We start from the raw sequence: 13,944 nt of genomic DNA, 5'->3' as shown, positions 1-13,944 counted from the left end.
CCTATGCTCTTTGTTCTAAGCCTTCTCCCAACAATGACTTAAGCACACACTTTATGCAGCAGAAAAAGCCTGCATTACTCAAAAGGCTAACCAATCAAATGTATTACTACAGTCATTGGATGGCCCCCAGTGAACTGGAAACAGTTTGTCCTTTTCCTACATGATGCAACCTGCAGAGCAGCCAGCTTCTTGGAAAACAGAACAGGTTCTCCAAGGGTTCTTCTTTTAGATACATTCCCATAGAACAATGATCTGGACTGCTTCTGAGGCTGCTTTGGATTCAGTGAAACATATTAATCATTGAATTCCCACAGACAAAAGGAGCAAGCAAGGGGAAAGTTTTTTTGCCCCAGATGAACAACAGTTGCATTGAATCTTGGGTCAGGTTACATGCAGAAGCACTCATCACATCTGCACAACTTCTGCGGGTTTTTTTGTTTGTTTGTTTTTAAGCTAACAAGCACCTCTGCACCACTACCCCACAAACAACAAAGGGATTACTTTCCAGCAATATGACATTGCCTGATTTCAGATTTTACTTCACAAATAAAAACATTTTCAGAACTATCACACTAACAATGCAGCACTGCTACACTAAAGACAACTATCAATTTTTTCTCCCACAATCAAAACAGAAACATCCCATTTGTATACTAAAATTGCAATAGATGCATTGCAACAATAACTTTCCCTCTATAAATGTTTTGGAATATGTGTAAAATTATATAGAACTACTGAAGCAGGTATTGGATTTTTAACACACTGAACACTGAGCAAAGAAAAATTTGCTAACAAAATAACAACAGAAGTAATGAACAATGCTGCAAACAAGAACTAGAACTGACAGTCTTGTTTCATTTTTGGGAGTTCCGTTTTTTTTTGTTGAGTTTTTATTAAAGGGACTGCAAAGAAATCTACCAGCATGTAAAAATTACAACAGAACAGAAACCAAAAAAAGCACAAGAACTGCAATTCACACCTTTCTACAGAATTCAAAAGCATGTTTTAATGACCAAAAAACCCAAAAATCAAACAAACAAAACCTCACAGCTCTAAACAGAGCAAAAGGCTCAAACCACGTGCTAGCTTTCATGTGAGTGAAAAAGCACAGAATAAAGCTTGCCTAACAGTCACAAAAAATACTTTGCTTACTTTCAGTTTAGTATTGTTCTCACTTACCTCAGTGAGCTCCTTTAGTGTATCTCTTGATGACTTCTGACTGGCTTTGTCATCTTTCTTTTGAGATAACATAGGCATCAGGCTTGGTGGTAAAGGAACGCCTGACTTCGCACACATGGCAGCTGCATTAGCTTTGGCTATTTCAAGCAGCTGGGCCTTGTCTGAAAGATGTTAAAGAAAAATTATCAATATTCTGGCAAATTCTTGTTCTAGTAGTCAAAATTTCTATCAAACTAAGCAAAGCATGTAAAAAATTACTCTTACTGTGCATTTTTATGTTCTCTGAGAATAACTGAAATTTCAGTTCACCTCCAGAGCTACACCTTAAAGCACATTTAAGCAAGTTTACTGTAGTTTGGACACACAGTAGAGTTTTTTCCACAGCTTTTAACTATACTTATTTAATTATCTAAAAGCTAAAGAAATTAAAGAATGTCAACCCTCCTTTCTAATACTCAAAAAGTTTTCACTTTCTTCAAAAATAAATCATGAAACTAAAGCTGCATGGTATTACGAAACACATAAGAGAAATGACAAAATGATATGCAATACTGCTTTTTAACTTCTACTATCTAGATCCTTTCTCAGATTTCCAAATCCTAAGCTGAAGAACATTTTGTTTTTGTAGGATTATGGCCATAAACCTCACAGAACGTTACATATTTTTTATGTAGCATGAGAAAAAGAATTGAAACAAATCTTGGTCTAATCTTGATTTCCGTATCACCAGCATTCAGCACCACATACTCTAGCAGCCTGAAGCCTCATCTGCAAGTAAACCTCAATCTACAAAACCCACTGACAATGAATCTGAACTAAAGAAGCTAGTCAGCTAAGGGGCCGAGAGTATAACTGAGCATATTAACTTAGCTAGGAGTACCTGAAAGTTCAATTTTGGTATAAGTAATCACAAAAAATGTAATCTCATCTAAAGATTCAAAAATACAATTTAAAAAAAAAAAAAAAAAAAAGCTTTTTGAAGCCCATAGAACTGTGCAGTATAGACCATCAAACCTTCATATCACATACTAGATTAATAGTTCAACAATGTCCCCCTTAATACAGCAAAGCTCTTAAGTAACAAACATTCAAGTGGAAAAGAATAAAAGAATAACAGGAAAAACAAGAGTTATAGTCAATAACAAAGCTAAAACTTCTCTAACTGGCACTTACTGTAACGTTCTCTCACTCAGCTAGTTCTCAGGAAAACTGGAAGCTCGTAACTTTCCTATTCTAGGCCTTTACTAAACAGTTAAAATGAAAAGTGTTCCCCAAGAGTACAACAGACTACCTCTGCATAAACACATTAAAGCAAAAGATATGCTCTTGGCTTTAAAAGCACTTTCATCCAAATGGATGGCACAAATTCAGCTCCAGCATGAAAGTTTCCTCACTGAATGCCACTGCTTAAAAATAATGCAGAAAATGACTTCACGAAATTCCTTATGAATGCTACAAAAAATGTTAAAATCAGACTACGTAAATAAACACAGAATTATCTAGCCACAGATTCACCAAAAATAAAATGTCCACTTACCCAAGTCTGTAAGGCGTTTCGGTGACCTGCTTGAAAATCTTTCCGATGATCTGGACCTACGACGATCAGGTGATCTGCTGTAACCTCTTCTTCTCCCTGAAGACCTTGATCGCCGCAGTCGAATTGGTGACCTACTAGAGCTCCGCCTTCTTCCTCTTGACCTTGATCGCCTTTGTCGAAGAGGTGTCCGACTCCTGCTCCGTAATCTCAGTGATATCCTACGATCTCTTGAATCTGATCTTCTCCTTCTTCTATCAGCAGATCTTGATCTATTTCTCTGAGATCTTCTGCGCCTGTCTCTTGATAGAGAACGCCGCCTTCTTGATGCTGACCTTGACCTACTTCTTCTTCTGTGCCTTGAACGTGACAATGAGCTAGATCGAGAACGACGATTAGATTTTGATCTTGATGCTCTTCTACGTGTTACTGACCTGGAGCGATTCCGTCTCGAACGAGAGTCTGCATCGTATCTCTGGGATCTGCGCTGAGAAGACCTGGAGCGCCTGCTTCTAGATCTCCGTGAAGACTCTTTGTCTGCTGTTTTGTCAACAGATTTTGATTGACTCCTTTGGCGAGCAGTGGACCTGGAACGTCTACGTCTAGATCTCCGTGAAGACTCCTTGTCTGCTGTTTTGTCAACAGACGTGGACCTTGAGCGTCTATGTCTAGACCTCCGTGAAGACTCTTTGTCTGCTGCTTTTTCAACAGATGTGGACCTGGAGCGTCTGTGTCTAGACCTCCGTGAAGATTCTTCATCTGCTGCTTTGTCAACAGATGGGGATCGACTTATTTGGCGAGTAGGAGATTTTGATGGTCTACTTCTAGACCTTTGTGAAGACTCTCTGTCAGACATCTTTTCAGCAGATTCAGATCTAGATTTCTCACGTTCAGAAGATTCAGATCGCCTGCTTTCAGTCATAAAAGAAGAGTCTTGTCCCTCTGACTTCTCAAGAGGTATGGAAGGTGACCCTTCATGTTTATCTTCAACAGCCAAAGAGGGCTCCATATCCTCAGCTTCTTCACCAGTGGTAGACCTTGACTCATGGTCATCTGATGATGTTGAATCTCTTCGCTCAGCTGTCAAGGAGGGTTCCACATCTTCTCCTTCTTCACCAGTAGTAGATCTTGATTCACGTCCATCAGGGGATGTGGAACGTCTGTGTTCAGTTGTCAAAGACAGTTCCATATCCTCTGCTTCTTCGCCAGCGGTAGACCTTGAATCTTGCTCATCAGAGGATGTGGAGTCTCTTCGTTCAGCTGTCAAGGAGGGTTCTGCATCCTCCACATCTTCACCAGTGGTAGACCTCGATTCACGTTCATCTGAAGATGTGGAGTGTCTACGTTCAGCTGTCAAGGAGGGCTCTAGGTCCTCTGCTTCTTCACCAGTGGTTGACCTTGACTCATGTCCATCAGGAGACACAGAATGTCTGTGTTCAGCTGCTAAAGGCTCCAAATCCTCTACTTCTTCACCAGCAGTAGACCTTGAGTCATGCTCATCAGAAGACACAGAATCTCTACATTCAGCAGCCAAGGAGGTCTCACGGTCCTCTGCTTCTTCACCAGTGGTGGACCTCGACTCATGCTCATCAGAGGACGTAGAATCTCTTCGTTTCCCTGTCAAGGAGGGTTCTGCATCCTCTACTTCTTCCCCAGCAGTAGACCTTGAATCATGCTCATCAGAAGAAATGGAGGATCTATGTTCCATTGTCAAAGGTTGTTCTGAATACTCCACCTCCTCACCAATGCTAGATCTTGATTCATGCTCATCGGGGGATGTGGAACGCCTATGTTCAGATGTCAAAGAAGGCTCCCGATCCTCTATTTCCTCATCTATAACAGATTTCTCATCATGTCCCTCAGGGGTAACAGATCGTCTATGTTCAAAAGTAACAGAAGACTCTAGACCATCTTCCTCCATGGGAGATTTCATCTCATGGCTCTCATGATATGGGGATGTGGAATGTCTACATTCAGATGTCAAAGAAGGCTCTAAATCACCAGTTTCTTCACCAGGAACAGATTTCACACTGTTGCCACCAGGGGATGTGGAGCATCCACTTTCAGGCATTAAAGGTATTGCATCATCCATTTTTTCAACAGGGGTGGATTTCAAGTCACTTACGTCTGGGGACATGGAGCCTCTAACATTTAATGTTAAAGGTTCAGAATCACCTACTTGTCCAGAAGCGAGGAATCTCAACTCCTGACTATCAGGGGATGCTGTATGTTCACTTTCAGATGTTGGAGAAAGCTCCTGAACATCTACTTTTTGAATAGTGGTGAATCTTACCTCCTGGCTCTTGAAAGACAAGTAATGGTCACGTTCAGATGTCAAAGAAGAATCCATATCTTCTGTTTTATCGCCATGAGTTGATCTTGATTCATACTCTTCAAGAGACGCAGCATGCTCATTCTCGTATGTCAGAGAAGGTTCCTCACTCTCAACTTTTTCAGCAGGGCTAGTCTGCAGCTCCTGAACTTCAGGGGACATGGCACATTCACCTTCAGACATCAGAGACAACTCCTGCACCTCTGTTTTTCCAACAGCAGTAGACTGCAGCTCCTGGTCATCAGTGGACATTGAACTTTCACTCTCAGATGTTTCAGAAGGTTCCCTCATTTCCTCTTTTTCAACAGGACTGGATCTCAAATCACGGCCTTCAGGAGATATGTCATACTCATTTTCAGAGAGCATAGAACACTCCTGCGCTTCCGATTTTTCAGCAAGAGGAGATGACAACTCCTGCACTCTGGGGACTACAACATATTCTTTACCTGATATTGCAGAAGGCTCCTGTGCAGTTTCAGCAGAAATGGCTGTGATATCTGGGCTCTCAGGAGATGCAGCATATTCATTTTCAGACATCAAAGAATGCATTTGTATCTCTGCTTTTTCAGCAGGCACAGTTTGTGATTCCTGGTCTCCAGAATACACAGCACATTCACTCTCAGGTACTACAGAAGGTTCCTGCATCTCTGCCTTCTCAGGAGAGCTAGTTCTCAACTCCTGGCACTTCCAGGATACAGCATAATCGTTTTCAGATGTTAAAGCAGGCTCTTGCACTTCAGTCTTTTCCAATGCAGGTGACAGCAACTCCTGGTTCTCAGGAGACACTGAACATCTTTCTTCGGGAATCAGATGAAGTTCTTGTACCTCTGCTTTTTCAACAGAGGTTGATGTCAACTCTGGACCAGAAAAGTCCACTGCGTATTCATTTCCAGGCATCTGTGAAAGATCTCCTACATCGACTTTCTTGAAAGTAGTGAGTGTCAACTCATGATCATCAGAAGAAACAGAATGTCTCCTTTCTATCAGAGGCTGCTCTTCCTGCACCTGTATTTCTCTGCCAGAGGGGGATCTCAACTGATGTTCATGAGGGGATGTAATGCATTTCTGTTCAGAGGACAAGAATGACTTCTGCACTTCTACATTTTCCGTTTGAGTAGCTCTCAATTCATGACTATCAGGCAATATGAAAAGCTCACCTTCAGAAGTCAGACAAGGCACCGTGGCCTCAAATTTTTCAGCAGATGTGCTTACCAATTCCACAGTATCTACACCTTTTGTTTTCTCAAAGTAACTGTATTTTGACGCATGGCCACGATGGCACAAAGGAATTCCACTTGTAGACAAAGCTGATTCCGTAACCTCTATTTTTTCAGCAGGCAGATGTCTTGATTCATGCATTTCAGAATTCTCAAAGCACCCAATTCCAAGTACTTGTGAAGACACTGAACCATCTAAATCTTTCTCAATAGATGAACTAGACTCATGAGCCTCAGAAGACTTGCAGCTTTGTCCTACAGTAGTTAGAAAAACTTCCTGTATTCTTGCAGAAGATGAAGTTGAAATGTGGTCAACTGTGATCTCAACAGGACCACACTCAGATGTCAGGGAAGCACTGGGAGCCTTTACTTTTCCAACAGGTGACTGTAAGGGTGTACCTTCAGATATCAATGGGACCTCCCCTGTTTGTATATCAAAGCTGGATCCCAATTCGTGTCTGTCAGGAGTCCTGAAGCATACACTATCAGAAGCCACAGACGGCACCTCCACCTGGCCCTGTGCAATTGGTAAGGAGACTGACTTATGGACATCAAGGAACTCAGAACTTGTTACTTCTGGAGCTAAAAAAGGTTTTTGAACTTCTGCTGTTTCAGAAGACACTGACCTTGACTCAGTGCTGTCAGCCAACTCAAAAGATCCACTTTGAGGCACTTGCAAAAACTTCTGGTGCTCTGCATTTTCAGCAGGGATGTGCCTCAATTCACAACCATCAGAAAGTACACTTCCAGACATTAGCGAAAATCCTTGAATCTCCATGTTTCCAGAGGATGTGGAAGTTGACTTGTAATCATCAGCAGATACAGAGCATCCACTCTCATTTGTCGAAAGAGGCTCTGCACCCTCTGTTTCTTTGAAAGATTTAGATCCTGACTCATCTTGATGGGATGTGGAGAGATGAAATTCTGTTACCGAAGTTGTCTCTGCATCTCTCTTTTCAACCGATGAGGACACTGAACTGGATGCTGAGAACATAAGTTCAGTAAGTGATGAAGATTCCAGAGGTACAGTTTTTTCTGCTGGCACAGATCCTAAGTCAGAGTCATAAAGAGTGGCTGACCCATTTTCAGAGGTCACAGAAACCTGTGTTTTTTCCACAGGTATGGAACACTGTTCTTGATCACTTGAGATTTTGGAGCTATCAAGTTCAGGTATCACTGAAGGCTGTGGACCATCCATTTTTTCAACAGATAAGCTTGTCTCAAGACTCTCAACAGTTTTGGAAAATCCACTTCCAGATGTTGGTGGCAGTTCTGGGCCATTTATTCCTTCAAGAGACAAAGCTACTGACATGGGACCATTAGAGGATTTGGAGGAGCTGATTTCACTTGTGACAGGTTCAGAACCATCTACTTTTTCTTGTTCAGAAGAGTCTGCATGTTTTCTACTGCACTTTGCTGAGGCTAACTTACTTGCTCTTTTTTCTACAGATTTTGACCTTGATTTAAGACTGTCAGAGGATTTTGAACGCTTCCGTTTGGATTTCTTTGAAGAGTCTTTGCGTTTTTTTTCTACAGACCTAGACCTAGACTTGTAACGTTCAGAGGACTTTGAGCGACGACGCTTAGACTTCCGTGAAGACTCCTTCTTTTTTTCCACTGACTTGGATCTAGATTTATAACGGTCAGACGACTTTGAGCGCTGACGTTTTGATTTCCGTGATGATTGCTTTCTATCTCTTTTTTCTACTGATCTGGACCTAGACTTGTAATGGTCAGAGGACTTGGAGCGCCGACGTTTAGATCTCCGCAGAGATGCCTTTCGACCCCTTTTCTCTACAGACCTAGACCTAGATTTTGAACGATCAGAGGAACCAGACCCTCTATGTCTGAACCTCCATGAGTATTCTTTGCCCCCTCTCTTTTCTGAAGACCTGGATCTAGACTTAGAATGGTCAGACGACCTGGAACGTCTGCGCCGGGATCTCCAAGAGGACAATCTGCTCCCTCTCTTTTCCACTGATGGCGATTTAGACCTGTAACGGTCAGAAGACCTGGAACGTCTGCGTCCAGACCTTCGGGTCTTTTCCACTGACCTGGACTTGGATCGGTAGCGATCAGATGATCTGGAACGTCTGCGTCCAGACCTTCGGGTCTTTTCCGCTGACCTGGACTTAGACCTGTAGCGATCAGATGACCTGGAACGCCTACGCCCAGACCTTCGGGCCTTTTCCACTGACCTGGACTTAGACCTGTAGCGATCAGAAGACCTGGAACGTCCACGCCTGGACCTTCGGGAGGACAGTCTGCTCCCTCTCTTTTCTGCTGATCTGGACTTAGATCTGTAGCGATCAGAAGACCTGGAACGTCTGCGCCTGGACCTTCGGGAAGACAACCTGCTTTCTCTCTTTTCCACAGATCTGGATTTAGACCTGTAACGGTCAGATGACCTGGAACGTCCACGTCCAGACCTTCTGGTCTTTTCCACTGACCTGGACTTAGACCGGTAGGGGTCAGATGACCTGGAACGTCTGCGTCTGGACCTTCGGGAAGACACTCTCCTCTCTCTTTTCTCCACAGACCGGGATCTAGATTTGGAATGCTTTTTTCTGGAATCTGAATAGTTTCTGCTCCTAGATCGTGCTCTCTTAGAGGTCAAACGCCTGGAAGTAGAACGTGACCTTGACTTTTTTTTCCGCTTCCTAGACCTGGACTGGGACTTAGACCGACTCCTTTTTTGTTTCTTTGCATCATGTTTACTTTTTTCACTGCTTCTATGGCTGCTCTTCTCAATAACTTTCTCAAGTCTCATTAAAGTCTCCCTCATTCGTGCTGCCACATCAGGTTGCACATCTGATGTTTCTGAATCTCTTGTCTCAGATGCCTCTTCTGCAGCCACTTCTTTGTCAGCCTCTGCTTGTGGAATTGCTTCCAACTGGCTTGCCTCTTCCGCAAGTACCGGAACTACTTCTGTAACAATCTCAGGTACTGGAGCAGCTTCCAAATCTTTTGTGTCTGCTTCTGCTTCCTCAACTGCTTCCGCAACTTTCACCTCTACAATAGTCTCAGAAATACGAGTTGTTTCCAAACCTTCTGTTTCTGCTACGCAACTTGGAGGACCTTCTAAGTGTTTTGCATCCCTGACCATTTCAGACTCAGGGGTCCCTGCTGAATCTTTCACATTTGCAGCATGTGAAGAACTAAAAATTGTTTCTGCAGGTACTCCAGATTTTGTTGCAATCTCCCTATCACTTAGTGCTATGAAAGGCTCCAATGGTAGTGCTTGCTCTGAATCATTCTTTTCAGCAACCATCTCACATTCCAGAGCCAGATTGGAAATGCTTACATCCTCCATTTGTTGACACTGCTGCCCTTCTGAATATTGTACTTTTGCAGCAACTTCATGTTCCAGCATTGTCCCCAGACCTTGTATATCCTCTGGTCTTGGAACTACTTCAGAAGATTTCATTTCAGCAGCTCTCCAGACTTCTGCAGCTTCTTCTGTACTTTTCCATTCTGCAGTAGGTTTGGCTTCTAAAACTGTTTGTGCATGTTCTTGTGTTCCAGTGCGCAAATATTGTGGAACAGATTCTATATGTTGTTTTGTCATAGTGAATTCTTCTGAAGCATCTTCTAAAACATTAATCTCTGCCACTTTTCCATATTCCTGGGAAGTTTCCAAACCCTGGATTCCCATGTATACTTCAGGTTCTTTGACTGTTTCAGAACTTTTCGCTTCTGCTGCTGCAGATTCTTGCATGCTTTCCAACCTCACTTCTCCAGCTTCTGATGCTGGCTCCAAATACTTTGCTTTCATTCCTTTCTCAATTCCTGAAGCTTTTTCCAAATCTTTTACATCAATCACAGGTGAAGACTCAGTTTTTTCTCTGTCTGCCTTCCTTGTTGTAACTATACCAGATTCCTGAGTTACCACATCTGTCAAAATCTCAGACTGCAAAGTTTCTTTCAAGTTTCTCACTTCCATCACTGTTTCTTCCACTCTTTGGAAAGACTCTAATGCTGCTTCTGAATTGCCTACTACTTGTTCCTGCAAAGGACTTGAAGTAGTTTTAGAATGCTCTACTACTCTGACAGCCCTAGATTCTGCTTCAATTTTGTTTGGTTTACTTCCAGTCCCATACTCTATAGTTGTTCCCAACTCCTCCAAGCATACAGGTTTTGAATTTGTATCTAAAGTTTTCACTGTCACTGTTTGCACAGGTTCTAGTACTGTTTCTCTGCTCCTTACTTTTGCTTTGTTCAGATCTTCCACCTCAGGTATCAGTGTTGTTCCCCAGTCTTGCGTTTGTGTTCTTGTTTCAGACCCCACAGCCATTTCCAAATTTTTCATCTCTGTTAAGCATGAAGTTTTTGAACCTGTTTCTGCACCTCTTGCCTCTGCAACTGCCTTAACTTCTGCCAAGTTGTCTAAACCTCTCACTTCTGCAATGGTGGAACTTCTAGCTACTTCAAAATCCTTTTTTTCCCCTACAAACACAGTTTGTGAGGTTGCCTCCAACCCTCTCATACCTGTCACGATCTCAGGCTGAGAGACTATACAACTCTCTGTTTTGCTTGCAGAAAAAGGTACTGCAACTGTTACCACGTGTGCTGTTTCTCTCTCTGCTTCCATACTGCCACTAGAAGGTTCTTCCGAAGCTTTCATGCTTTCCATTTGCAAAGACAGTGAAGTCGCTCTTTTCATGTCTTCTTTCTGAGAAGACTGGGGAGTTGCCTCCAAACCTCTCAAAACATTACTATTTTCCAATTGCAGAGCAACCGGAACTGTCTGGGGAACAAGGGTCTGGACAACAGGTTCTGATGTTCTTTGTAAACCTTTTGCCTCTGCAACAACATTCACATCTGTTAAGCTTTGCATTTCCTTTGAGAATGTACATTGCAGTAACGCTTCTGAAGCATTCAACGCTGTTGCAGAATCAGAAGTTCCTCTCACAACCATGACTGCTTCTGAAGTTTTTGGCTTTATCACAGGTTGCAGAACTTCTTCCAAAGGTCTCACATTTCCCATGTGCTGAGAGACTCTAACTGGTTCAATATCCTTCACCTCAACAGTTCCTGGTGCCAGGGGTGTTTTGGCACTTTCAATTCGCACCTGACTTACAGCAGTCTCTGCAGGAACTTTAAAAGAATGTTGTAAAGCTGCATCTGGGTCCACTTTATTTTTCACATCTCCCATCATAACTACAGATTCCGAGGCTGCCTTCAAGATGTTTGAACTCTCCATGGAGCTGCACTGTGTCACTCTCAAGTTATCAGACACAACTGGTAATTCAGTTGCTCCTGGAATTCTTACTTCTCCCATGGCCAGAGACATGTCAGTTCCCTTCACAGTATTCAGATCTGCAGGTTTAGGAATTGTTGTCACATCACTTGTCAAACACATTGATTCTGAAGTTGTTTCTAATTCGTTAGCGCCTCCCAGTGCCATAGACTTCAAAGATGCTTCTGAATATGTCAATACCTCCATGGTGTTAGATGCTAAACTTGTATCCAAGGTTTTTACCTCTGAAGGTAAAGCTAATTTCTGAAGCTCAGATTTATTGGCAACTCCAGATGGGATGCTAGTTGAAGCAACACTTCCAGTAACAAAAAAATCACCCTTTTCGCTCACATTGACAGCTACAGGATAAATATTTTCATGAGACTGTTTTATTTGTTCTTCTCTAGTGCAAATTTCAGTTTGAGTCATACTAGCATTTTGTTGAATAATAAATTGGCTGCCTTCTAAATTAAACTGAGGATCTGTTGCACATAAAGTCCCCTTCTCACTTTCAAGAGTTTCCATACATGGCTGAGAATCAGTTCTCACTTGGGAAGCAAATCCTAAAGTTTGTCTATCAAGCTCCACATTTGCCTGTAAGGACAGTCCTTCTGGCTGTATCTGGACAGCCAGATTAGCATCTCCAAATCCCCCATGCTGCACGCTCAGTGTGGAGCTTGATTTCTCTGGAATCAAGAGAGAAGCAGGCTGTGAGTCCACATGCTGTCCACGACGTGCACTCAACTTTGACTCCTTTGGCTGCTTTTTATGTTTTTTCTCTTTCTTCCTTTTCTTCTTCTTTTTCTTCTTCTTTTTGCTTTTGTGCTTTTTATTTTTCTTTGATTTCTTTCTAGGAATTTCATCTTCACCTTCAGCAGTAGCGCTTCTTTTAGTAGATTGAGTACTATTGCTCACAGTAGTTTTGTCTACATCTAGAAGAGAATGATATTTTCCTTATAAATATTATTAAAAGTTATTTTAGACAAGTAATCAAATACATGGAAAAGGCACAAACAAATTAAGACTTGACACCTATGCCTTCCTCATTAAACTATCATACACCATACCAACAAACATTCCTTCTTCTGCCTTTCTGCGCTGTAAGTAAAAATAAATAAATCTGGTTTCAAAAAGTTTTCAACTCTTCAAAAAGTTTATCAGTTCCTCCTGGTGAGTAACACAGTTCCACTGGGAACACGACTCATTCCAACAAGTAGTTTGATGCATCTTCACCTACATACAACACATCAACACATTCTCTCAGAAGGTGGACGACACGTTTTTAAAACTACAGCAAGCTGGAGATGAAAATAAAAAAAAAAGAACTCCAATTTTCCATGCAAATTATCTAAGTGGTGGTATGCTTAGTGCAGAAAATGTGGCCAGCCAATTACCTCCTAGTTTGCTTTACAAAGTCTTATTCGCGCAACTTCTGACTGAGTTCAATACTATTAGTGCATTAGAAATGACCTTAAGCATATTTACTTATCAAGTTCCTCACTGACCAACAGAGTTCTTCAAATGTCTTTGATGAAACAGCATCTACTTCCTCAATTCTCAATAGTCTTTAAGAAACTGTAAAGAAGGAGGAGCTTAGACCTGACTGCAGCAGTATGTTAGGTTCATACACTTCTCAATCTAGTCCCACATTTTCATGAGAAAGATACTTCTTTCATTGGTAAATTGCCATAGACTTGAACGTACAGCTAATATGTAACAAAGGCTATCTGTACATCATCTTAAGTAACTATATTTTAGTAGGCAATGCAGAGATACGAGCTTTCCAATCGTAATCTGTGATTAGAAAGGATACTCTTTCAAGTAAATAATACAAAGCATTCAAAAATTGTTGGCAACTGCATTTAACCAATATGACTAATAAAGATCCCATAAACACATCCTATGTAGCTTTACGTGCTCATACATTAAAAAAAAAAAATCACAGGTTATTTTTTTTTCTTAGATATTCCCAACAACATTGCTGAGAATGCATTTGAAAATTATAATGGAACAGTTAAATGAACTGCACAGTACTTTCAAATCCCTGTTGAATAAAAGCAACATTAACTGCTGTCAAGAACCTTAGATTAAGTTTATCAACTTCAAGATGAATATATCTCACTCATTTACTACCATGTTAGCTTGCCTCACTCTTCTGCAGTACAGCAACAAAAACACAAATAAAACAGATACCAACATAAGTACTACTTGTATAACATAGCTCTGTAACAATACTGAGAATGTTCAAGGTAAACAAACCACTATACATATAAAGAAAGAAGTAATGTCAAAAGGTTGAAAATAACATCTTTGAAACAAACAATTCCTGTCACTATTTTCTACGCTGCACTTACAAAATCAGTCTTGAACTATACTTACCAAGTACAAAGAAATCCTCAAACAAAAACCCACAAGTGCAATAATTATACCTTCATCTCAGTGA

General features: G+C 41.5%; 1 protein-coding gene across 4 annotated transcripts in view; it reads right to left on the bottom strand.

The window, feature by feature from the left end:
- Positions 1-13,944, bottom strand: part of SON (SON DNA and RNA binding protein) — a 38,064-nt gene that overhangs the window by 21,310 nt on the left and 2,810 nt on the right. For all 4 annotated transcript variants that reach the window (XR_014887842.1, XM_085242188.1, XM_085242181.1 and 1 more), the window contains exons 3-4: positions 2,717-12,433; positions 1,180-1,340 (exon numbers count right to left, since the gene is read on the bottom strand). Coding sequence is in view for 3 of the 4 variants with exons in the window: in XM_085242188.1 (XP_085098314.1) it covers positions 1,180-1,340; positions 2,717-12,433 (9,878 nt within the window). In the remaining variant the exon portion in view is untranslated. The remainder of the gene's footprint in view (positions 1-1,179; positions 1,341-2,716; positions 12,434-13,944) is intronic.

Source organism: Meleagris gallopavo, chromosome 1 (assembly GCF_905368555.1).
Source record: "Meleagris gallopavo chromosome 1, MGAL_WU_HG_1.1, whole genome shotgun sequence".
In the NCBI taxonomy this organism is placed as follows: domain Eukaryota; kingdom Metazoa; phylum Chordata; class Aves; order Galliformes; family Phasianidae; genus Meleagris; species Meleagris gallopavo.
The sequence above is the reverse complement of the archived record's forward strand: the minus strand, read 5'-3'. Positions and strand labels throughout refer to the sequence as shown.